The sequence below is a fragment of the Schistocerca serialis genome, chromosome 10 (genome assembly GCF_023864345.2).
Source record: "Schistocerca serialis cubense isolate TAMUIC-IGC-003099 chromosome 10, iqSchSeri2.2, whole genome shotgun sequence".
In the NCBI taxonomy this organism is placed as follows: Eukaryota; Metazoa; Arthropoda; class Insecta; order Orthoptera; family Acrididae; genus Schistocerca; species Schistocerca serialis.
The window spans coordinates 103,321,042-103,348,578 of NC_064647.1; the positions used below are offsets into that span (position 1 = coordinate 103,321,042).

At 43.5% G+C, this 27,537-nt stretch overlaps 1 protein-coding gene across 2 annotated transcripts in view; it reads right to left on the minus strand.

The window, feature by feature from the left end:
- Positions 1-982: 982 nt before the first annotated feature.
- The window catches only part of LOC126425072 (mRNA decay activator protein ZFP36L1), a 186,331-nt gene continuing 159,776 nt past the window's right edge, over positions 983-27,537 (minus strand). For both annotated transcript variants that reach the window (XM_050087984.1, XM_050087983.1), the window contains exon 2: positions 983-4,684. In XM_050087984.1, coding sequence (XP_049943941.1) covers positions 3,704-4,684 — 981 coding nt within the window. In that variant the 3' untranslated portion in view covers positions 983-3,703. The remainder of the gene's footprint in view (positions 4,685-27,537) is intronic.

The window sequence follows — 27,537 nt, forward strand, 5'->3', positions numbered from 1 at the left end:
CATATGAATCTCTTAGTAGTTCTCCACAGAGTATTCTTACAGTGTGCTATACTCACATAACTTGGGATAACCTCTGGTAGTTCGTGCTTGAGAACAGACAGAAATGTTGGGGACAAAGTTCAACAAGCGCCTTGAGGAGTTATCAAATAGCCTAATGATTAAGGCATCTGTCCCCGACAGGTAGAAAATCCCCTTTTGAGTTCCAGTTTCTGCCCCATCACTTTTTCATTTCAGGTGCTTTTAATTCGTTTCATACTAAAAGAAATTATCTTGTTTCATAAACAAAAAAGTGCACTACTTACTGTATTTCCAGAAATACTTGTATTTTCTCAGTGTGTAACCTGTTAGGAATTTATTTTTGGCCTTCAATTAAATCAGTGCAATTAGATCTGTATCTAAGTCGTCAGGCCTGAGTGTCACATGAAGTTATTCCAATTCTTTCCCACTGTGACATTTAAAGGGAAAGAGCAGTTTATTTGGATGGGGAGCCGATGATCAGGTTCGCCAATTCTCACATGAATGTTCGCTTTTCTAAACTACGCTCTCAAACCATACCACAAATACTTGCACTCTCACTGATTCAGTACTTTTCAGTCTCCAAACATCAGCGTACCAATAAAATAGAGTGTGGTTGGAGGTGGTGGTGGTTGTGTGTGTGTGTGTGTGTGTGTGTGTGTGTGTGTGTGTGTGTGTGTGTGTGTGTGTGTGTGTGTGTGTGTGTGTGTGTGTGTGTGTGTTTGTGTGTTATACCAAAAACTCATTTTCCTTGTGTGTGTTCATTGTAACAGGCAACAGCAATTCCTACCACAGATGGATTTCATGTCTAGCTGCATGGCGTATTATTTTATCATGGCAGATTTTTTTGTTTTTTACTTTTCACTCATTTCTGCAATTATCTGTACACAATGCAGGTTTAGGTACTTCATTTGGATACAGAGTGTGGTGTCCAAGAGGAAAGGAAATTGTTAAATAAAAACAATAATTTAATCAAAATGCTATAAAATTATATTCATCCACTTTATAAATATTTCATTCATTGCATACACACTGAGCTTGTGCACATATTAAACGTCTATAAATAATGACATTTTACATGAGTTGTATATTGCAGATAATAATACACAATATACAATTATGTCAGACTAAGTAACACACAATCTGATGACATCCAAACTCCTTAAATGAGCCACAAAAACGAAACAAAAAAAACTTTCCCAATGCAAAATTGTAATATAGTGCCAAGCAAACATAAATACAATTGTGGTTTCACAGGTTCAGCTTTTTAATTAAATATTTTAATGAGATAATAATCTGATAAATATATTTTATTCATATAAATAAGTCACATAAATATAACATTGTGTAAACACAAGAACAAAAAATACCCCCCATCCCATTACTTAAAAAATTATAAAAACTAAGTTTTCATTTTGTGGAAAGGAGTGTGTTGTTGCTACAACAGCATCACTGAAAGTTAAATGACTGCATTAACGCATTCCCAAACTGAATTGAAGAATAGTAACATACTAACATTCTGCAAGCAACATATTCGAACTTCACTCCCTTTAAAGATAATAAATAAATAGAATTCAGTACATTTAAATTTGTACAGATTTTATTTCTTCAGCCTTTCACATCATTTTGCATGCAAAACTATCCACTTTATCATTAATAAATAAGAAACTTACATTTGAATCAATATAATTAAAAAACAAAGTTCATGATGTCATTATGAAATAAATATGTTTAAATAATGCTCAGATATTTTAAAAATGGAATGAAAATGTTGTCTGTACATAAAATAAATAAAACAATACAAGAACCCAAATGACTTCACACAAATATTTAAATGAGCTTTTCAAAACATGAAAAGGAGAAATTTGTCAATATTGCTGTTTGGACTTCCCTCAAATATTAGAAGCGGAACAAAAATTTTGAGGCAATTTTTTTTTAATTAAATAAAGTCTTGCCAGTCAATTCTATACCTTCCAATCACCATAACAGATCAACACACAATATAATTTCTTTCCACAAGGCACATTTTCATTAATCAGTTCAGTAGCATAATCACTTCCAAAACTAGTGCCACAAGTCACTTCTAACAGCATTTTGTTAACCAGAATTTTCAGATACTCATTATATCAAGAATAAGATTACTATAAATAATGAAAGTCGAAAGCATCATAGAAAGAGAAAGAAAATAATGTTATGCATCATGTAACAGCATCAAAATATAATTTAATGTGTATAAATTAAATAATGTGGCACCCCACTTTCACATATATATGTATACATAATATATTATATTTATAATAAAACATTCTCCTCCAATTTAGTACAGTATCAGAAAGACAGCAGGTTTATGTACAATGTGGTATACAAAGTTTTGTACAACTGAATCTTATTATCAGTCTGTTCAAGGAGAGGAAACAAAAATTAAAACTCAAAGCAATACTGTAACCATAAATAAAATGAATGTACAGAAGTTTCCTGTTTGGAATGTTGCTGATTTCTCATTTGAAAACTAACCAGATTTCAGCAACGTTTGGTCCTCATCCATGCTAGAGACACTATAATACCGGATAATTACAATCTATCAGTCTATAGTTCAATAGTGTGTAAAAAATCTGATACACTGAGAAATTTAGAAAATATCGCGTGCTTCTGATCCAAGCACTTATGTGTAGATATACACATTCATGAAAAATTATTATTGCAGGCATTTATGATACGCACACTGCCAAATTTCTTTGATATGAAGATTAGTTGCAGCTGAAACATCAATACAAAAATAAGTCTACTACTAAATATTTTTCTTCCTCTTATGGCTTAATTATCACACCAGAAATATAGTATATGCCTCGGCTATTGCCTCTCTTACTTTTACACTTGCTAATTTATTGTAACTGTTTTCCATGCAATGAAATATACACATGTTTATATATATATAAACACACAAAAATATTTTACTGTACAAGAATGCATGTATAGCGTCAAGTGCATGAATTTTATTCCCAGGGATTTCAGACCTGGATCTCAAAAGAGAATCTTAATCATATTAAACTGGTACAGTATTAGTCAAAAAGGCACTTAGATCTTAAAAATAAATGGTGTTTATTGCTGCCTATAGGGAATTATTTGTTTCATTGCTGCTGAGTGTCTCAAACAACTGCACATATATGAGAGAGAATGTGGAATGTTCAAGAAATGTGCATGGAAGACATTGTTACTTGCCAAACTTTGAAAATTTGATGTACTAGTTTCAAGAAACTCAACAACCATTTTCAATCTGGCTCAGTTGTTAAGTTTCACAAGACAAGTACATTAAATTACACTTCATGACCAGTTTACTACATCAATAGCAAAACAAAACAAGTGGAGAAACAAACCACTGAATTGAGTATACATCACGTGCACGGTGAACGAAGTACACTTATTTACATTTAACGAACCTCAAGATAAATAAAAAAAACTTATTTAAATGCCCAAGAATCATCACAGCAAATGGTAAAAGGCATCTACTTTCTGCCATTAAGCATGTCAAAAGAAAGGGAAGTAATGTGAGAGCGTTACTGATCTTAGTGGCAGAGGGAAAGGATAATTCCACATTCTCCCTCAAACGAAACTTATCCAACCTCTGTATTTCTGGGATGGTTCTTTAGGATTCAGATAATGTCGTCCTCTCCCTCTGTGCCCCTCCCCTTTATTGCCCACCAGCCAGAAGCTCTGACATGGCAGCAACCCTTCTGAAGACTGGCAGGCGCGTCTCCGGTGATGGACGGAAGCACGCCGGAAGAGTCTGCAGCGAAGGCGCCGCAGTGGATGGCGGCTGCGTGAATACCATGTTGAAAGTGAAAGCATCGGTCGGAGACTGCGGCACGGCAGGAGAGGTGGCAGCTGGTGGTGAGGACGGCTTGCTGCCTGGTGGGGGTGAAGTAGAGGTGGACGATGCAGAGGCGACGCCCAATGCAGCAACCAGCGGGCTTCCGGGGGCCAGTGGGCTGCCAGGAGCTAGTGGGCTTCCAGGAGCTAGAGGACTACCTGGTGCTAGTGGGCTACCCGGAGCCACTGGAGTGACAGGTGACACTGGAGAAACCAGCAGGGGTGACTGTGGAGGAGAAGCTATGGTCTTGGGGCGGGCCTCATCAGCATTATGTATGAAGTGACAGCGCGGCCCATACGGGCAGAAACCAATCGTATGGAAAGTGCGACAGAGCTCCGTCTTGTACTTGGGGTGTCTAGCAAGCGAGCGCAGCTCGCGGGCACCGTGCGCGAACTGGCACTTGTCCCCATACTTGCAGGAGCCATTTTCCTCAAAGGGGCGGCAGAGCTCTGTCTTGTAGCGAGAAGTATTGACGGCTGCAGAGGCAGAGGCGGCAGATGCAGGCTCTGACTGGCTACGATCCAGCTTGCGGTGTGGTTGGGGCTGCGGCGTTTGGGCACCACTCACTGGCCCGTGCGAGTCCCCACTCAGAGGGTTGGAGCTGCGGCGGTAGACGCCACCCTTGCCACACAGCACCACAGGGCAGCCCAAGTTTGTAGGGCTGCTGCATGTGCTGCCACCAGAAGAGCTGGATGCTGAAGACGGAGGCGGGGACGACCCGCCAGCCTTGCTGCTGCTGCCGGAGCTCGTGGTGCTCGCTGCACTAGACGCGGCTGAACTTCCGCTGCTCATCCCGTGGCTCTGCAAAAATACAAACGCCAACACTTCAGCACACTGTGTGAAACTGTTGTTAAAACAAATATCATTTAGTAAGGCTAGTTCAAAGTCACTTTCAAATACTGAAGGATGATGCTACTGTGTAACTAGTAACTGTGTGAGCCAACAATGGCCCAATTTCCTCTGTTGGGTAAACGTTAGTATCAAACCTATAATGTAGGGATTGCTGTATAAGAATGTTTATGCTATGCTATTTCTCGAATGCACTGTTTCCTTCATTTAGCTATCAGTGCCACACTACAGATCCATTAATTTTTGCTCCAATCCCTGGTCAGTACATCACATTTATCACTTCCTTCACCTCAGTGTGTTTGTTAATGTGGAAAACTGCTGGTTGCATTTTAGTTCGGAGCCCACATTACGCTGCTGGTCGTCTAACTGGCCAGATAAGTCAGTTCGCAGGTCACTGGAACGGAACATACCATCTCCCTTAGGAAAATGCCTAGGAAAGTGCTGCGGTGTTCAATCTTCAAATTAATGGCAGTTTTAGTCTTTTCTACCATATAGCGTAACAGTCAAAAATGGAGGTTTCTTGACTGCAATAATAAAATTATAATGCAACCATCATTGTCATTCGCCATTATTTTTCAGCAATCCATTACAGTATCTGTCCATGTTCACCTGCTGATGGCTGCAACCAACAGCTGAACCAGTAACTTGTGATTGTTGTAACTGAATGAACACTATACAAGGTATCTCTCTACCTTCAACTCTTTAGTCGTTTTCACCCTACTGTTCACTGCTTCACAATTATCAGGCAATCCCTGACAATTTTAACATTTTCATCTGGATATCTTTCATAACCGTGCAGTAGAAACAACTTGAGCAACAGTGTTTAAGCCTATTCTGAATCTTTGAATCCTCTAACCACGAAGGCTTTTTGCATTTGGTGTTAATATGTACAAATACGAACTACTTTTAGACCAAAAGATGTATGTGTGGTTAAAATGAGAAACCTACCACTCTACCCAAACAGCAAAACATTTAATTAAAAGGACGAAAAGATAACACCATGGGGCATCATTAGGCTTTAGAGTTAGCTCGTCAATCACGGATGGTGACAAAGAATTGTCACATAGTTCTCAGTAAACACAACATTTTCTGGCTGTAGAATGTAGCTGCCTGTGAAAGGTGCAACTGCATGACAATTCTCAGCGTTCTTGAAGTGCATATTGTACATAATTATTAAAATTATGACCTGGTGCTCTGTCCCTTAAAATCAAAATTTAACAGCAGTATAATTTACTTTAAGTGGTTCCTCTTATTTCTGTTTTACGTGAGCATTTTTCTAGTCAAAATAGATACTCACAGCGACCATGAGTCAAGTGCCTACAAGGAAATCAGCCAGAAATCACGTAGTACAGTTAAGAGGTCAATAACCAATTAATTGAACGAAGTGCATGTTCTAACATACGCTGTATACTCCACGCGCAGAAACAGAGGTACTGTGGTGTTATTTGCTAACATCTAAAGTTAATCAATTTTTGACGCCCTCATATTACACTGATGTCCTTTTGTGCTTGCCTTCTTTTCGTTACCTACTGAAAATGTTACTCGATGTCTCGATATTGCTTCCGAAAGTGTTCTCCCACAAGAAACTAAATACCCTGGACACGAAAAACGGATTTATGTTTTACAACACACAAAAAATCGATCTGTGCATTGTTTCAACTAAGACAAATGTTGTTAAATTTTGCAGGTGATGCAGAACCGTTTTTTTTTAAAAAATAATGTAATGTGATACAGAAAGATGCTACATTTTGCAACTGTACAGGACGAATCTAGTTACTGACAGAACAGAGAAATCCACGCATTTTCAAATATCTTTGACTATGGAGTTACTGGGTATTAAAAGTAGGGTTTTCACAGGCAAGTGGAGTTAGGTTTTCACTGCCTAATATCGAGATATTGAAGAATTACTTCTTTGACATTTGGCATTTGCAGAAAAGATACAAATAACAAAATTAAGAAGACGCCATTTACTGCCCACTATATATCGCTTTTTGTGTTTGTACATATTTTGTCGTGCAAATAAGTGTATGTTGAGACTTTTAACATGAGTAAACGCCAGGGACGCTGTAGGATACATTTGCCACATGTCGTAAATTGAGAAGTAGCTAGTGTAAATATTGCTCAAGCTTGATGTCATTTGTAGTATTCGATTCAGATGGAAAATGAAATTCCTCTTAGGCTGCCCCTACGAAGTGGTTGAGGCCACGTGGCCTGCTGGTCCCGGGTTCGTTCCCCGCCCACGGCCGACGGTTGTTTTGCTTGCTGTGCCGGCGCTGCCCGGACTAACCAGTTCCGCCGGCCGCCGTACAAGGCAGGGCCTCCCGTTCACCATTACCGCCGAGCCAGCCAGCACTTGGGTGAAGCGTTGCGGGCAACCACTGTTCGCCTCTAACATTGTCTTACGGAAACCATCATCTGAGAAACGTGGAGGTTGTAATACATCTCGATATTCCCGCCTATCGGTAACTGACGATGCAAAAACAAGAGCGGTACTGCAGTTTATATTACTGCATCGCAAGACTCCACTGCTAAAAACCCAAAACAGATCGTACAGTTACCCCCTTATATCAAATGAACAGGCATTTTTCAATTTTTCAATTTTTCAATTTTTCTGTGGATCTTCCTCCAAGTATGACTGTCGACACAAATCACACTTCGCTTCTCTTGCTCTTCTCTTAAGAAATTACTGTTTACTTCTTTACATTATCATTGCAATATTGCATAGTAACATGTGCTCTCAATAATCGTCAATGGAAACTTATGTCCATTGGTAAGAGGAGTTGTTACACAGAATTGATCTCGCCGTTCAGCTCAGGTCACAAATTAATCTTAAAATCGAACTTAACACAGTAGGTAGGTAGGTCGTCGAGCTAAGTGATGTCAGAGTCTTACAGTTCTCAAATGAGTCATTCCCGCCTGCTATTGCTCGGGCACGGCGTTTGAATTCACGGACTAACGAAATGTACCTGGCAGTAAGAAGTTGGAGGCCTACAAATACTCGGCGCGAACCAGGCACGAACTGCATCCGGGAAAGAAAACATGGTGAGTGACTAATGTATTCGGAACTTTAATACGTTACCTGCGCTTACAAAGAAATTCGTCTGTGGTATAGGTCTACAGGAGGAGTTGTCCAGATAAATTATTTTGGATTCCGAACTTGCGTTCCTACCTGCAACTTTATTGGTAAAATGACGGTTATTTGTTGATGCACACCGAGCGCCTTCCTGGGCCACACTGGCAGATTTAATGATCGATAATGAAAGTTCAATTTTTCTCTTAGTGTCGTACGTATGAATAACGTCTACATACAGGGTGAAGGTGCAGTTATGCTAAATTAGAAAGGTACCTACAAGATGACTGTGGGTGAATACCAATACTGCTCACTTTTGTGGTATCAATACTGTTTGTGGGAAATTATTTCATGAGGCAGTGAGTGGAGAAATGCAAAATATTTTAGAAAGTAGATTCGTTTGTTTCCAACACTAGGAATTATAGATTAAGTAGCTGAACTTGAGATGTTTCTTACGGTTCAAGTCTTCGGGAATATGTTTGTACATGCAAAAATTTGTTCCACTCTACGCTGTTAAATGAGTACTGTACATGCGAGCAATGAAGCATTTCCGTTACCCTGAGTCCGCTGTGGATCACGTATTGGAGGAAATCGGAAACGACAGAGTCGACCAGAGTCAGACACAACTGCGTAACAAAGTTTCACACGGCAACTGAACCGTTTCGTGGACTGCTCGTTACCCTGTAATACACACTACAAGCATCAGCCCTATTTATTACTAAGTTTCTGTTTACGTAGAAGGTAAAAATGATGGTCCAGCTTAAAGTGTTTCGATCATTTATCTGCAACCCTTACTATAGAAGCAGTTAAGTGCCACTATGTGGCGACTAGATGCGGGCAAATTTTTGTGGAAAGGTCTCATGGGACCAAACTGCTGAGGTCATCGGTTCCTATGTGGGCAAGAAACCACGAATGCTGCGAATCAGAAGTGATTGAGAAGTGGCAGTTTAAGCAATTATTTTCAGTATCCGGCTGTGATTTCAGTCAGAACTACAAGTCAAATTACAATGAAGTAGCTTTAAACGGAGTGTGCCAATCTGTCGGCCGAAGTTCGCACTCATGAGAACCTTGTGCCATGCTATCGAGTACCGACTGTTACAATGCTTAGATAACATTATAACATTCAATGTTGTGAGCAATCGGTTGGCCGACGTTCGTACTTCGTTCTCAGAACCTCTTGTCTCACACTATCAATGTATAACTGAATTATGATCGAAGAAACGAGCCAAGACGTTAATTGTCTCTGATAATTTTACACTCAGTGTTTTACAAGGCAACAGAGCTCCGTGTGATACGGGACACCCCCCCTCTTCCCTTGAATAGCTTGGTTGTTGACAGACCGGGTTTAACTGAACGGTGATTAATTGGTTGAGAGTTGGCGACACCAACGATTGTGCATGCTAAAGGTACCGGTAACAGATCACACTGTAGGATGGTCTAATGTTTAACGTTCCAGGTATATCTGAACACAAGCAAACGCGCTTTTCACCATAAAAACAACTGAACGGTCAATTTAAAAAATTTATACTGGATTAGTGTACAAGTCATCGAAAGTATTTTGATGCGTATTGTGTAGAAACATCGTACATCAACTGCGAGAAATGCAGAGGGGTCCACTATGTAACTTTAACCAGATGTTTGACAGTAATGTGATATATTAGAATACACACGTAAGCTGTGTGTATCCTGTCCACTTAACTGGAATACCCGTACTTCCCACTCTTTCATATAGTCAACCTTTAAGACACACAATCAAGTTTTTATCAATAACTACGTGGTAGAAAACTGACACATCTGACGACTCTGACAAGGGCAGAAAGCAATTTTCATTGTACGTTCACTGGGTAATCACGTTTATCATCCCTTTCTAATCGCATGGCGACTCCGATGACACACTGTTCAAATACTGAGCTCGCACACTTCACAGGCGTGGACGTATCACTTCCGTTGGAGTGGGTTAGTTGTTACCCTTCCCTAATCACAGTTTTAACTTCTACATTGATCACAAAAAGGAACATTTTAATGTTGGTGGGGTGCGGAGGTATGGTAATTAAAATGTGATTTTAAAATTGACAAATCTCAAAAGTTGCCATTTAACCGAAACTGGCATTCGCAGAAATCACCGGTGTCGGAGAGCCACCGCTCAGGACCGGTCCTCTGCTGCTGCAGCAGCAAGGTCGCGTCGCTCCCTCGTGAGCTTTCACTGCCACCGTCGCCCGCAACGCCTCCGCACTTTCTACAGCGACCACGACCAGCCGCTTTCCACCAGCTACATCCCACGCACAGCTCTGCCTAGGGCCGCGAGCAACACCCGAGACACATCACGCTTTCATTTAAATCAGTCGCCATCCGACGTCCGAGGTTTCGACCTGGTCGCGACAAATAGTGTGTGCATGTAGCCGCCACTCGCCCGTGACCGTAGAAAATCGCTCTGAACAGCTACAGGAATGACGCAAAAATCTGGAATCACATGCTATAGATCTCTACCACTAACCCCTCCTCCCCCAATTCCTTTAAGATTCCCACACCCATGCATAACATTGCTTTCAACGTGTATTACAAATGAGCTAATGTGTCAAATATTTGACGTTGGGCATGTACGCATCAAAAAGAGCAGAAAAGCTTTAAATTAAACGGCGTGAATCAAAAGAATCATCCGATTTGGCACGTGCATATTTCTGAAACTAACATATACATAATTCATTGCTTTTTGATGAACGGGAAACCCAAAAAGTTCCCCCCCCCCCCACACACACACACCTATTAAAAGGTGTTCAATACCCCGCCCTGAATTGCACGGCACATGTCAATGCGGTATTCAAACTGTTCCCACACTGAAGCGGCCATGCCTTTAGTTAAAGCTCCCGCAGCTGCTGTTCATACGATGTCTCTGTTCATTCATTGTTGTCGGTAACGGAGGCACAAAATGGTTCAAATGGCTGTAAGCACTATGGGACTTAACGTCTGAGGTTATCAAGTCCCCTAGATTTAAACGAAGAACATCATACACATCCATGCCCGAGGCAGGATTCGAACCTGCTACCGTAGCAGCAGCAGCGCGGTTCTGGACTGAAGCGCCTAGAACAGAGGTACATGAACAGATTCTTTCATAACACCCCCCCCCCCCCCCCCACACACACACACACAAGAAAATCGAAGTGTCAGGTCCGGTGACCCGGGAGGCCAGTAATGTAAGGTGCGATCGATCCATCGTTCAGTAATCCTTTGATTTAAAAATTCACGCACTTCCGGATGCCATTGTAGCAGTGTCCCATCCTGTTGGTAAAGGAAGTCGCTTTCTGTTGTCCCGACACCATTTTTACTAGAACTTAACTGGACAACTGTAGATGCATTCTTAGTGCTAGATAGGGGAGTTTTCAAATTCCACTGGAAGCACACTGAAGTAGGCGCACAGTGCTGCTACCTAGCGGGAACCATGTAAAACTAGAGTTTGTTCTTGCCGACAGTTCATGCACATACATCAAATAACATAATAGTTGTCATTTTTTAATCGGATGGTTCTTTTTGATATACCCTGTACTTGTTTGTTGGAAGTGACAAGTGCCCTTATTATCAAACCCTGCGTGAATATATTCCGGGTAGTTTGCGCTCGCTCAGTTTTTAAGCAAAAGCTAGTTTTTCACGTATCTCCATGTCTATGAACGTCATATCTGCTGCTGAACTGTGTGCTGTAGATGATGTAACTCAGCACGTAAATTCAGTGCTATATGTGAGTACTGCCTGCGAAGTGTGTCGCGATTGGATTTGCAGTAAGGAAGTAGTAAATTGAAACACGGTACCTGCTGCTGAAGTTTAACTGCACGAACATCTAAAGTGTGCGATGAACTTTTTTCCTCTCATATATGTGGAGGGGATTGGTGTCAGCGAGTAGTAGTTTCGCAAATATTTTGAAATTGTGTGTAAAGTTCGTTGTGCTCTCACTCTCCAATACTGGATGGGTACAGTCTGGGTAATCCGTGCGCTGAGTCCACTGTTTACAAGTGTAATACTTATTACGTTGATACATTTACTGTGACATAGTGACTTAATAAAAAATAAGACAGCATTTTAATATTTTAAATTCTGTCAATTATATGAAATGCTGAAAATAAAATTTTTGGTGCTTCTGGAAGCCCTTGGATAGGCAACCTGCAACTGGGAATGGTTGACCGTACCCCGTGTTAGTCTTTTAGTAATATAGATAGCGTCTCCAACAGTGTCAAAAATCTGCTTTCGATATTAGTTAGGACCGCGGTTGTGAAATTTTCTTTATTCACGGCTGAAATTATCTGCTTTACACATAAACAGTTTTTTTGTTGTTTATTCACTTCATGTCGCTAGGTGTGCATTCACCCATCTTTTTCAACGACTGTGGCAGTTTCCAGTGGCTAATCACCTGTACTCTAATGTTAATAATAGTGGGGTCTTACCTCTTATTTGTGGTCAAAACGCAACGCGTAGTCGCTAAAGCAAGGGTTGACCCTCCGTATCGAGAAGTTGCTTATATGAAGGTTCGTCAAAATGAAAGGGAGGGGAAACTGCGGACGCAAAACCAATCTCAGCCCGTCACTGAGGCATAGTATGAACTGCATTTTCTCTACTGTTTCTGGTCTCGGAATTCTCAATGGACAGTTTTCGAATCACCCCTCTGCTGTGTATGTTCTAACGAAATGTCGGTCGGTTTTATTTTAGCAATACCGTACAGTGTACAACGATACTGTCCACGAACCGCCCGAGGGTGCTTCCACCGTTAATCACGAACCGTAACGGTCCTTTGGGTACGTACGGCCGACGCTACTTTCACGTGTGACTATTCTCGATCACATCAAACGTCGCGTTCTGTTTCATTTGCAATCCCACGCACAATGGGCAAATGACAGACTTTGCTATTAATGTATTAAATGTGTCACTGATCCCCTTTTGGTAATTCAAAGAATTCCCACCGGCGCGTTCCGGGGCCTGCACGGTGCTGCCTCCTGGGCGGCTTCGCGGTGAACTTCGTTTATATCCTTCTCATTCTCTCTCGCACTGTGCCAAGGAGCTCACAGCCAAGCGCGAGAAATTCGGAGTCACTGGGGCGAAAATTTTCCTGGATGGTGGGGCTGCTTGCCTGCCTCGGTAGTTACACAGTACACACCTGGCACTGTAAACTATGCCCTCATTATTGTCACTTCGAAATAATTCCTAATTGTCTATCAGTAACACTTAACCCTTTCCAGCCCAGTGATGCCATATGGCATCATATTTAATTTTTTCCCAAGACCAAACAATTTGTCCAAAGATTATAAACAAGTGTGCAGTGCTTTCTAAAGTTCATTGTTCTTAGGTTGGCTACCGTGAATTCACTAAAACAGAGAGCACCAGGCTACAATGCCTTGACAAAAGTATTGTTGCATGGTGTCTACGGTACAGTGCACCCAGCTGGACTTTCAAAATATTATATCAAGGTAAAGGAAGCAAACTAATATAAAAGTTGCAATAATAAATTTTTGTTGAAAGTGTAAATTAACTAGTAAACACTTTGAAAATAATGCTAGTTACGGTAATTTTCTGGTTGGAAGTCACAAACATGTGTGATTCCATTTGGCATCATTGGGCATTTGTTATGTTACCAAATGTAGTACATGCAATAGCTTCGACTAAAGCTTACCATAATGTGTAACTATAATATTTTCAAGTTTCTTTTGAAGCTTTATTATACTAACTGGTATGCACCGGATGGTGGATTTCAAATGTGCATTACCTGTACATTTCTCGAGACGACTGACGGGCGCCATATGCTCAAGCATAATGACTGGTCACAAGACACCAGCCCGTGTAGCAGTGTACTGTACAAGGTATACTCCAAGTGTTGCGAGTATTTCATAATCTAGACGCGAGGAAATTACCAGTTGAAGAGACGGGGATAGATGCAAATGATGATAGCAACGTTTCCCAAAAACGTGATATGTACAGATTGTGATGGATATGATACTGTCTGGCACAGCTGTCTCCTGTTATATAGCACAGCGTGACTGGGGGCACAAACACACAACCTTTGCCTCCCGCGGGCAAATGGCCAACAGACTGAGCTACCCTGGCAACAAACCGCTGCAGGGTGAAAATTAATTTTCGTATTCCTTGTTTACCAGTGCACATTTTTATGGCAAAGTCACAGATTCAATCACAGAACATGGAAAATGATTTTCTTTACCTAGTTGACTACGACACAGGCGACACGTCTGCTTTCCAGAAATATCTCGCACTACTCCGTCTTGCATGAATATCAAGAGCTCAGATGGGGATGAAGATGAAATGGGAGATACGATCCTGCGTGAAGAGCTCGACAGAGCACTGAAAGACCTAAGTCGAAACAAGGCCCCGGGAGTAGACAACATTCCATTAGAACTACTAACAGCCTTGGGAGAGCCAGTCCTGACAAAACTACCATCTGGTGAGCAAGATGTATGAGACAGGAGAAATACCCTCAGACTTCAAGAAGAATATAATAATTCCAATCCCAAAGAAAGCAGGTATTGACATGTGAAAATTACTGAGCAATCAGTGTAACAAGTGACGGATGCAAAATACTAACGCGAATTCTCTGCAGACTAATGGAAAAACTGGTAGAAGCCGACCTCGGGGAAGGTCAGTTTGGATTCCGTAGAAATATTGAAACACGTGAGGCAATACTGACCTTACTACTTATCTTCGAAGCTAGATTAAGGAAAGGCAAGCCTACGTTTCTAGCAGTTGTAGACTTAGAGAAAGCTTTTGACAATGTTGACTGGAATACTCTCTTTCAAATTCTGAAGGTGGCAGGGGTCAAATACAGGGAGCGAAAGGCTATTTACAATTTGTACAGAAACGAGATGGCAGTTATAATAGTCGAGGGAAGCAGTGGTTGAGAAGGGAGTGAGAGAGTTGTAGCCTCTCCCCGATATTATTCAATCTGTATATTGAGCAAGCAGTAAAGGAAACAAAAAAGTTCGGAGTAGGTATTAAAATCCATGGAGAAGAAACAAAAACTTTGAGGTTCGCCGATGGCATTGTAATTTTGTCAGAGACAGCAAAGGACGGAATGGACAGTGTCTTGAAAGGAAGATGAGCATCAACAAAAGCAAAACAAGGATAATGGAATGTAGTCGAATTAAGTCGGGTGATGCTGAGGGAATTAGATTAGGAAATGAGACACTTAAAGTAGTAAAGGAGTTTTGCTATTAGGGGAGCAAAATAACTCATGATTGTCGAAGTAGAGAGGATATAAAATTTAGACTGGCAATGGCAAGGAAAGCGTTTCTGAAGAAGCGAAATTTGTTAACATCGAGTATAGATTTAAATGTCAGGAAGTAGTTTCTGAAAGTATTTGTATGGAGTATAGCCAGCCATGTATGGAAGTGAAACATGGACGATAAATAGTTTGGACAAGACGAGAATAGAAGCTTTCTAAATGTGGTGCTACAGAAGAATGCTGAAGATTAGATGGGTAGATCACATAACTAATGAGGAGGTACTGAATAGGATTGGGGAGAAGTTTGTGGCACAACTTGACTAGAAGAAGGGATCGGTTGGTAAGGCATATTCTTAGGCATCAAGGGATCGATAATTTAGTATTGGAGTGCAGCGTGGAGGCTAAAAATCGTAGATGGAGATCAAGAGATGAATACACTAAGCAGATTCAGAAGGATGCAGTAGGTACTAGGAGATGAAGCTTGCACAGGATAGAGTAACATGGGAGAGCTGCATCAAACCGGTCTCAGGATTGAAGACCACAACAACAACAACTCTGTCTGACCCCTCTGTCATAAAGTGGGTGGTATGGTCGCTGCAGAACTGCGCTCTACTACATTTTAGCTCCAGGAAGACTACGCTGTGGCGTGCCCCAGAGTCAGACAAAGGAGGAGGACTCCCCCAGTATTTCGTTTCCTCTTCCTGCCAACGATGCGCAGCTGGACAGGCAGGAAGTAGTGACGCGGCCGGCGGCCGACACGACATTTCCAGATAAAAACCGCAGCCCAGGGAAACCGTGGCCACCGCGCACAAAACATATCGCCACAAATCCCTACACACGCACCCTCTTTGTCCACGTTTCCCGGAGAAATTAGGTTTACTCGGGCTGACGAATGAATAGACACAAAACTGTGGCTATGAGTGCGTGACGGAACACTTTAAAGTGAAAATAAAAGCAAATAAACAGGATGCACAGTACAGGGAATCGGGCATATATAGTACATTACAATTTCTTGTTTATGGTCAGGTAGTATACTAAGCTCTGTGTGATTGTAGCACTTTACAAAATGAGCTTCTTATTCATCACTTGCTTTCGTTTGCTCAAGTTCCCAGTAGGTTGCAATATGTGCTTGAAAGCTTATTGGAGTGTCAGCATGTCTTCGAGAAATAAGGCTAGTAGCTGCTTGTGTTCAGTGGTTCTGTACTACTAATTGTTCACAATATGCAGGAACATGCTAACATACCCTACTTTATCGAATACGCAATTGTTTTTTAATCACGAAAATACAGTGACAAGGTATCCGATGTAGCACTGGGTGTACAATGGGCAACGACCTACACTTTCACATACCAGTGGCATTGTGCTCCTAATTTCTCTGTTTTATATTGTTTTTTCTGAATATTGCACATGTTTCAGGTATTCCCTAACAAGTAACATTCATCTTGAATACACCGATCTTTTCAATTTTGGATTCCAGGCTTTTTTTGTCCCAAAACAAAGTAAACTTTTCACTGATAACATCTAAGCTCTGTACTGAACTTGCTAACACACACACACACACACACACACACACACACACACACACACGAGGGAAATGCTTGAGTACCTAGAATGCTGAACAACACCCTGGTTCGTGTTCACGGTAACCGAGGGAGTGGGCCCAAGTCTATGCACGAAAAACACTTGGGAACTTAACCACCACCTCCGGCCTAACTATACACTTCGCACAACAGTTAAATGCTTCTCTGGACATAGCCGCACTTGGCGGGCCTGATTTTGAAAAAGGCGAAATTTCGACTTGTCGGTCCCCACTACACGCCTCCAAACAAGTTTGTGTTGCCTGGCCCACTGAAGACGTGTGGCTTCATGTGCTGCAGTAAGCAATGACCTGCGAATTTACAATGTCCACAGCATGCAGTCCTTTTTGCAATTTTCGCTCGGGAGTGAATTGAAACTGCATTAATTACAGGATCGATTCTTGTCGGGTTTGGAATAGATCGTCGCTGACGTAAGGCGTGATACTTTATCTCTTGTCCATGTCGTTCAAATGGCTCTGAGCACTATGGGATTTAACATCTGAGGTCATCAGTCCCCTAGAACTTAGAACTACTTAAACGTAACTAACCTAAGGACATCACACATATCCATGCCCAACGCAGGATTCTAGCCTGCGACCGTAGCGGTCGCGCGTTTCCAGACTGTAGCGCCTAGAAACGCTCGGCCACTTCTGCCGGCAAAAAAGAGAGTGTGAAGGCCTGGGAGCTGGGAGAGAAGGCCAGACACCTACCCTTACCCTTAGATAGTGTGACGAAAACGCCCCCTCACGAATAAGACGCACTACTTGATCAGCCGTTGACGCATTATCTCCTAACACCGTGGGCAGTGTGGCGGCTGAAATTGGACACTACAACAAGACGTGGACCACAGCGACACTGAGGTGGGTCCTCGCGACGGAGGTGGTGACCATGAGCCAGCCAAGTACGGTCGATGCGGAGCCGACAAAGGAGACCCTGCGAGTGGCTCGCATGGATGACCACACATTCGTTGTCTCTTAGATAATACGTGGTTTATTTGGTGCACCGAGGGTGCGCCGTTCAGTATCCTAGACCCCGGAAACTCTACGGCATAAGACGACGCGAAGTTTACAGCTGGAAGTTAACCGATGGCAGGGGGGCGTAATTTCTGGCAGTGTCGGCTCGTTTAGTTTTATCGGGTAGCGGTGCGGTCTGCTCACAGCCCAGTGGCACTGGCGCTACTTCGCCGCGCACGCCTCGCGCAGACAACATACGCACATCCCTGCTTCCGACCGGACGCGCAGCTGCTGAGCGTGTAGCGCATGACGCCACCTGCCAACTCGCGGCCGCTCCTTCCGCTTCGCCAGATACGTCACCGGCGCTTCTTTTTCGGCGCGGAGAAATGGCCCGCGCGGTACAGCTGCCGTGACGAAAGCGCACCTGCTGCGCCCCGGCCTTTCCGTAGTGGGCGCTTTTCGCAACTACTCCTCGGGCCTCGCATGCCGCCCACGACGCGAACGGAGGCAGACAGCTGCTCGCAGAATGGCCCGGCAGGTGCGTCTCGCTCGCTTCACAAAGAAGTTCGACGAACTCTTCCTCGGTATGCACGCGAGCTACCCCACCCCACCGTGGCTTCTGTCCCTGCCAGCTGTTCGGGTATCACAGCTGGTAAACAGCAACAGAAGAGCGGCTCCCAAAACATCGCTCAATGCACACGATCCAGAGTGTAAGGCTACAGATGTTGATACCGCTTCGATGTGTCGAACCGTGGGGGGGGGGGGGGGGGCGATTCTCACCGAGGCGATGCGACTCTAGGTAAGACGCAGAAGCAACCCCCATTGGTGAAGCACGTAGAAACGTTGTAAAAGTGGCTTAAATGGTTCACACTAGGACTACAGCGATACTACACTGATACGATTTCTGCAATGTCGTTCGGCGCAGTAAGGAGTTATGGTTGCTCCACCCAGCTACCACGTAGGATAAGATGAATGATGATGATGTCCCATACTCCGAGGAGCGTAGGGGACGATGCAGGAGACCCGCACCGCTGTACTAGGCAGGGTCCTGCCATTGCCTTCCTCTGACCGTAAGGGGGATGAATGATGATTAAGACGACACAATAACACACAGTCATCTCGAGGCAGGGAAAATACATGACCCCGCCGGGAATCGAACCCGGGACCCCCTGCGCGGGAAGCGAGAACGCTACCGCAAGACCACGAGCTACGGACAAAAACGGAGAGGTGCATCAGTCATTTCATTAAGAAAGGTTATGTAGATAACTCAATGCTACAACCGTCTAATTAGTTTCCCAAAGCTTTACTGCATTTAGGATTCACTACGCAATGTCATTCGATTTTCATGGACTATTAGGTATAAAAATGCATTTCATTATTTTTACAGTCTGATGTCACAGACTCCAACTGCTGTTTTTCCTTCGCGCCATTGTTCACGATTACTGCTATACCTCAGTATTTTGGAAATTTTGCAATAAACGAATGTAGTTGCTGACCGGTTAACGTTTGGTGCATTTTAGGTCACACAATGCTGCGCACCAAATATACCCAACAAGTTCTGGGACATCAAGGGATCACCAATTTAGTACTGGAGGGCAGGGTGGAGGGTAAAAATCGTGGAGGGAGACCAAGAGATGAATACACTAAGCAGATTCAGAAGGATGTAGGCTGCAGTAGGTACTGGGAGATGAAGAAGCTTGCACAGGATAGAGTAGCATTTAGAGCTGCATCAAACCAGTCTCAGGACTGAAGACCAGAACAAAAACAGATCTGTACTGTTTATAGTACATCTCTCTTTGCAGACTCGTGTTAATAGTGGCGTTTTAGGAAGACCACAACGCGAGGCTACTGCCGCCTGCTGTTTCAAGTCGCATCGCTCCTGTGGGAACAGGAGTGTCGTACGTGTAACCGTCGTGTCGTCGGCCTTTATTCCGTACAGTGAAGCACTATCTTTCATCTCCTGTCAATAAAATGACTACAGCCTTGAAGGTGCTGCATTTTTTTCCCGCAGTCAGTATATGCACCTATGTCTATCCTGTGCTCGAGAGGAGGTGCAGGACTGCAGCAGTGTTTTGGCCCGTCGCCAGCGGCCCCCCGCAGTGTGTGTGCTGTTTCTTTTTTACGTGTCTGTTCGTCGTCATCTGCTGCTGCTTCTGCCGCCGCCACTTGCGCACACAGCTGCCGGGCAGATATCAGGCATGTAAGCCGGCAGGCACCAACCTGCCCGTAGCGTTATGACATCTGCAGCTCTCCCAAACACCCCCCCCCCCCCTCCCTACCCATCGACGTGCTTTTGCTCGTCTTCTTCCACAGCTGTTAAATAACAAAGGATATTCGTATTGAAGATAGATGCGAAGATAAATAACTTTATTTTGCTACCAGTTTCGATTATAAAGCACTTCAGTGTCTAATTAAGACACGGTCAAATTGTAATTTATAGAGAGATCTGTAATCAACCCATATCAAATTTCCACTTGGTTACGAAAATACGAAACCTACACCATTCTTACACTGGCCAAGTAAAAGGTTCTGGTTGAAGGAAATAGATGAAAAAATTGTCAACAGAAGCTCAACCATTTGAAAAAATCTACTTCAAAATGTACGGCAATATTTTACATTACCGCACGCCCCTATCAATTTAATTCACTATTCTTTCTGTCAATGACGTGACCATTAGGGGCGGTGGAGATGCGGTTGAGTTCGCGTTGAATACTTGCGTGAAAACCGCCGTTTTCTATTAACAGAGATGTTAGATTACACACTGTAACGATTGTCTGCAATTGCGTTATTAGACACAAGGAACTGTACCCATGGTTCGTCGTAAAATTTAGTAATACGCCGAAGATGCGCGAATGAAGGCGACGCACATACGCGACAACAGTGAAGCCCTCCAATTTGTCAACCACAATAAATTGTTATTTCTGGCGACCACGACTAGGTTGCTTCAGGCGTTTTTCTGCTGCAATCTACGATCTTCCGAGCACGCAGCCTTCCAAATTTTCGCGCTACGGAGTTTCCTTTCGAAACTATTAGCTGGTCTCAGTAGTTGGACATTCCCTGCCGCGCGCAATCCGCGACGCAATAGTGTAACGGCACTGTGATATCATCAAATACTCCCACGTGACTAACACCCGGCGCCAGCACATACAACGCTAACTGTCCCAGTGACAAAGTGTCCACAAATGTCGAAACTGGTATCCTGTAGATACGGTACATTCATCGTCTGGACTACTACTCGGCTAGTGCATGAGGTCGCACAGCTGGCCAAACTACAGTTTTAAGAAACCCGCCGCATAATGTACATACGGTGTAGCGATGTTATTACTTACATGTCATTAAATTAATGTCATTAAGGGAAGTTCGTAGATTGGAGCTGTTTCAAATATGCTTCCCGTTATGCACAAAAACTGGGGTTGTTACTAGAAGATTTGTTACTGTCCCTTCATCAGCAACTGTGATCCTCAATATGAAGGCGAATCCGCACAGTTTGCAAGTTGTGTCCGCCAACATCCCAACCAACTCCTTAGCCACTATAGGCGTCAAATTTAATTCCTCTCTACGTTTTTGTGGTGCCATATGAAAAATATTGCGTATGAGACTGCCTATTGTCGGATGGAGATCTCTTTGCAAGAGTACTGGTGGTAGCATAAATTATTCAGCACACACCAGGGTTTGTGGACGATACGAAGATGTGTGTCGCAGATACACCTTGTGGAGCAAGCAGCTATGGACCAGCTCTTACAGAGCACACGGGTCAGAGTTCCCTGTCTACGCTTTGTGTGTGTGCAGTGAAGCGGAAGATATTAAGGTTATCCGATCCTCCAACTTACTTCACAACCAAACGGTACATTCATGGAAACGAATTCCTTATCAATACTATCTACTACGTCCCCTCAGCAACCTCGAATCCTATAATAGCGATTTTTAACTATATATAGTTGGTGACATCTGACTCAGAACTATACCGCCACGTGGTAAAATGTCTTGTATTGAAACTTCTCAGTTATGCGCAAGTCTAATGCTTTCAGGAGTTGCTAACGGAACTGCATTGAACGCTGGTGAATACTTTATCGTTCGGAAGTGACATACTGCTCGCGAGTCTCATGTCGCGAAAGTTAACTAAACAATATAGCTAACCTTTACGATGGCAAATTCTGCATAATTCTATTTTCACCCCTACTCCAACCACACACAGCTCTTAGCTGCATTTCGTGCAAAACATAAAATTGCGTTGATTAACTGTCAGCCAGCCGCGGTGGCCGAGCGGTTCCAGACGCTTCAGTCTGGAACCGCACGACAACTACAGTCGCAGGTTCGAATCCTGCCTCGGACATGGACGTGTGTGACGTCCTTAGGTTAGTTAGGTTTAAGTAGTTCTAAGTTCTAGGGGACTGATGACCTCAGATGTTAAGTCCCATAGTGCTCAGAGCCATTTGGACCATTTGATGAACTGTCCCGTTGCTTCTTAGCAGAACTTTTCATACATTATGAATGAAGACGCACAACACTGGTGTAATATTCTACAATATTTATTATTTATTTCACAAATCGGTTTTCACCGGTACTCAGCAGGAATAGACTAAAACCAGTTTGTGAAATAAATGTGTTGTTTCATTCAAATAAATAAATAAATAAATAAAATGCTTTGGAGTACTCACAATCTGAAGGCTCGATATCTAACTTAAAGGAGATGATGAGTTTAAAAAAATATACAGCGACTGGTCGCAGTTTCAGTACTGCAATGTGTTAACCGTTCTCTGGTTCAACGAATGAGATGAATATGTGCAAAATTACTGTCAATGGCATGATCACAGAACATGATTGACACTTGCAATGCTACGACAATTCGTGGGAAATCTGATGCAGAGAACAAGTAACGGTGCGCTGTATCGCCGTCTTCGCCCTGCAACCATCAGCGCGAACAACGTGAGATACGCCTATTCTGAGCCACCTACGACGAACAGTGCAGTTTCGGAGAAGCCACACAACACGAGCTGTTCCGGCGTCTGATTCAGAGGCTCTGGCCGCGTGGGATGACTCGTTCCAAAGCTGATTACTAGCAGAAGGCTCAGCTCGCTACGTGAGTCAACCGCCGCCTGGCCGGCTTTGTCCTACACCGCCAGACGCCGATGACCAACGCTACGGCTCCTCGCGTTACAAAATTGACAGCTTCTAAGAGCTAGGAGGCAGAGTGGAGGAATATGCCGTCTCACGAAATAACTCGCAAGCCTCCCGGACCCAAACCGCTCAAGGCCAGTTTCTCTCAAGTACTTGTGCAAATGGAAGGAAGATTAAGAGTTTAACGCCCCGTCGACTACATCATGACAAAATATTTCCATGAATCAACTTCTCCTTGTCTAGTTTTTATTGCAGCAAAACCAAAATTGCCACGTCACTTGGTGACTATTCCAATAAATACTTCCTTACCGTCTTCAGTTACCATGCGCGATATGACGATTTCCACGTTTACACTTCATCGGAATCTCAATCGTGCTTTTAAGTAACGGGCCTGGAGCTGGGGGTCCGCGAGAAACAAGGGCCCCGCAACAAATTTGTGACGTAACCCTAGTCGGCTTTTCCGCCACACTTCGCGAACGTTCGGCTCCGTATAGCACCCACGGGAAATCAACATGTCATTGGAAAAGGTACCCACTAAAGGTCTTAACTACGTCGCGTGCGATCGAGAGCTCGCATGCATTTAAAAGCGCAGACGAGAGTTACTAATGTCGCCAGGAATAGTTACTCGTTCCCTGCCGGAGACTGCAAGACCTTTAATGTCACGTGCTGTGATCAGCGAGGCCCGGCGAGAAGACAACGCAATGCAATGCACCTTTCCCTACGCGACTCCACAACCCACCGTTTCCGAAGCACAATCTCACAGCTACACACTTAACATTATATTTGGTTGTATGTATGTAAAGGTACTTTCCTCATCATCTGAACCACTGGGTCGATGCCAACCAAAGTTAATACACGTATCAAAAGATGCACCTGGCTCCCACTAGGGTGTGCTGAAAAGGGTTTACCAAGTAAGTGTAATTCACGAACGCCTGGAGAAATAACTAAATTTTGTATACCTAACCATCATTTCTATAAAATACTGTGGGAGAAGATACCACTACCACCACGAGAGGAACTAGTAGAATTTCTTTTCTTTGTTTAGTTGATTTAAATGTTTAAAAAGTGTCATTCCTCAATGACCTATTATTCGCGAAATCTCGAAGAATAGTTCTCATAACTATGTCTGGAAACCGATCATTGTTGAGTACGAAAATCTGTCCTGTCATTCCCATCCGTCCGTTACGCAGAAGATACTCAAGTCAGCGCTACATATGGTTACCACGCACCGTAACATCATTCGCTCTTCTTTCGACTAGACCTGGTTCCATTCGGATTGCGTCACTCGCTTTTGTCAAACGCTCCTGTAACGTCTGGACACTGTGTCTGAGTTGGGCACACGCCAGTCAGTGCCTTTGAATGTCCCCACAGGCATAAATCCTACGGATTCACATCCAGTGGAAGGGGAGGTCTCGCTACCGAACATTCTTAACAAGAGGAGAGAGAGAGAGAGAGAGAGAGAGAGAGAGAATTTTATATGACATATCAAAACATCTTTTAATGTCAAGGAAACTTCAACATCCCAACCCCTGTCTCCAAAATGTGACTCAGTGGCCCGATTTTCCCGATCTCCTGACTTTTTGAAAGACGTCGCCACCGTGGTAACGTTTGCGCAGAATGTTTCACCACTGCTTCTCGAGCCTGGAGATTGGAATCTTTGTCGCACTACCTCTCTCAATTTTTTGAAATTTTTTCGTCTACAATGGGACGTGCACGAAGCGACACGCCAGACGAGTGCAGCTGACCTTGCTCTCGGCATGAAAAAACACGAAAATGGCCGCCGCTATACGCGCTTCCGGCATTACTCGCTCCAGATAAGTGCACGTTTATGTTATTTTTGCGGAACATTCGGGGCTCCCGCGATAACGCGTAAGTATCCTGCGAAGGGCGACCTGCCTTATACGCAATTCCTTCGACTTCTGAATGCCCTCTAACAGCTGCCGACCTTCACAGCAATTACAGAACTGTTGCGCAGATAGCTAAGATTGTTTCCGAACAATGTCATTTTTTCTGTAATCATTACACATCAGTGACTTTAACAGGGTGAGTCACGTTGGCTCAGTACCGAAGTACCAGACTGTGGAGTAAAATTCGATCCTCTAGGATTCAGTCCTTGTATCAACTGCCACATCACTTCTATCCTCTCGTGATTCGCAAATCACGTTAAGTTCAAAGGTCGGAGGAAAGCGACGGCATACTACCCTCCAACACGACCGTGCCTTGTAAAGCAGTGGTGTTCAACCTTCAGGATGACTGCAAATTTATCTTTAAAAAACAACTTACTGAAGACTTATCGTAAAACGTTACAGAATATCTGTGCCACCGATACGCGGGCGGTGGTGCTGGACTATGAAGTGGCTGTTTCTAATGCCGGATGTGGAAGAAATTTTCACCTCCAATATTTGGCCAGAACGGGGAAGAGAAAGGTAGGGTATTTATCGCTAGACTTACCGCTAATTGCTAGACTTAATCCCAAAACGACTCGAATGATACCATGAGACAGCTGGCGTTCCGAACGTCGGTGCTGTTCCGAAGGATGGAGAAAATCAACTTGGTAACAGGGCTGTCCAGTATAGTGAAATTTTCCCGACAGGTCGGAAATGCACCCTTGTGGAGCTATGGACATATGATTGCGTATCAACGACAAGCGTACGGAAATGTGCGCCTCTGAAGTAACTTGCTCCAGATAATATTCGTTGCACTTAAGAGCACAACTGCTAATTAAACTAGCTTAACTTTATAGTTTCAGCGTAACAGTCAACACTAGGCAAACTTTTGGCTTCCTATCCTTGGCTTTGTTACGACAAACGAGAATTTGCTGCGTTGGTTACTGCGCACCCCACTAAAAAGGCACTACGTCAGAAGTACAATACTGATGTAATGTGGTCGACATGTGGAAGGTGCCATGTTACTCACAATAAAACTTAAAAGCCACGATTTTAATTTTTGCTAACGTACAGACAGCATGAACGAACTTTTATTACTGTAAGTACACTAACTGAAATGTCAACACAGGCAAGGATCAAACACGAAACAAATTAAATTGTGAACAATGATTTTGTTCTCAGATCACGTATTTTGCAGCAAATACCAAAATTCCTCCTGCAACATCGCTCTAAAGATATGAGACTGGAGAAGAAATGATTGGCGTTAACACAGAAGCGCTTAGTTGGACACGGTAAGCGCGTTGGCGAGACTACCCCAATGTTGTTTCTAGCTGGTTTGCAACATTCCGTGTTGATTTTCGAAGTCGTGCTTTTCAGCAGCCGATGGTTTACTTCGGCCGACTGTTTTAGCGGGATGCACAATGATCATGAAATTGATCACGTGACTACAAGTTTCCATGAAACTGAATCGGTGTAACAGCCCAGCGATGATAGCCCATACTCCATTCCCCAGGTCCCACCGAAAGAGATGGGTCGACTGTTGGTGTCGGATGTTCGAGTTTGAGAAGTCATCGGTCTCAAGATGACGTCATGCAAGTAGATGAGGAAGAGAGGAAACCACAGGGAAGCAGTGCTTGAAATATAAGGGGTGGATGTGCAGAAAACGTCTCAAAGGCATGTTTAACATGCTTGGAATCGGTTTGTCAATTATTATTAGAAGAACGCCGTGTACAATCTAAAGTATAACCATCAATATTTTGTCAAATGAGCAATCATTGTCATGAGTTTTCTCATCTATAGATACATTTTAGTAGGCGAGTGCAACACAAACGCAGCTGACGTTTCAGGGCCGTAACTCGACACACGATTGTGTGCAAAACTTCGGCTCTACTCCACGTCACAAGATCCGAGAACAGCGCGCTACATGCCCTCGCCTTGCTGCAACATGAACACAACAAGAAACACTGGAAGCACTCCCAGACACCGGCGTTGCACAGCTGCCAGAAGCTTCGCAGTCTGCGTGCCGCATACGCTTACAGCTAGCTGGAGATGGTCGCGCCCGCCTGTATACACGGGGCGTGGCTATAAATACGGGCAAGGCCCGTTTTCACGGAGGCTAGAGTATTTCTGACCGCCTGGCCGGCCGCTGGAGGCTTTTCTTGGAGAGGGCATTTCTCCAGCCACCACCGACCGGGCCTCAACTAGCTTCTCCCGTAACATTATCCCACTCAACTACCAACTACCTTACCCAAGATGTGGAGGAACACGATTTCGCTTGAATTCTACTGCCGAGTGCCGTTTGTTGCGCCACAATATTCGTCTTTCAAAGATACCTATTCAGTCGGCGAATTTTCCAGTAAAAGATTTTTGTTGATGAATCTATTTTAACACTGTTTAAGGTTTTGTTGTCAATATCTCCTTTCCCAACAACATTTGGAGCTAGCTCCTACAACCATTTGTCGTATATCGAGCGATTCAATAAGAAAGGTTCGGAGTTTTGACACAGCTGCGCTGTTTGTAGCAAAAAATGGAGACTACAGAACAGGAGAAATCACTGTGTTGGAAACTGCACAAAGTCAATCCATTGTTGAATTCCAACGCAGATTCTGCAGGAAGCTGTCTCCGCGCAATCAGATTTACGACTGGCATATAAAACATAGGCAGAGCCACTCGTCAGCCACGCACATCTGGTGAAAATTTCGAGCGCATCCGAGATGCGTGTAACGGACGCCTCGGCAAGCCCCACAAAACGGGAAGGCCAGGAACCTCAGCTTCCTCAAACAACAGTGTGGCATATTCTGGATAGACAACTGCGCATCAAGCCTTACTAGTTGCTGTTACTGCAGCGACTGCGTCCCGGAGACCGTAACACAAGATAAGAATTTTGCATTTCAATTCTCCAGGATATGGCACAGGCCACTTTTTCCTTTTGGGCGAACCGATGTTTCATTTATCGAGTATTGTAAACCGCCATAATGCAAAAATTTGGGG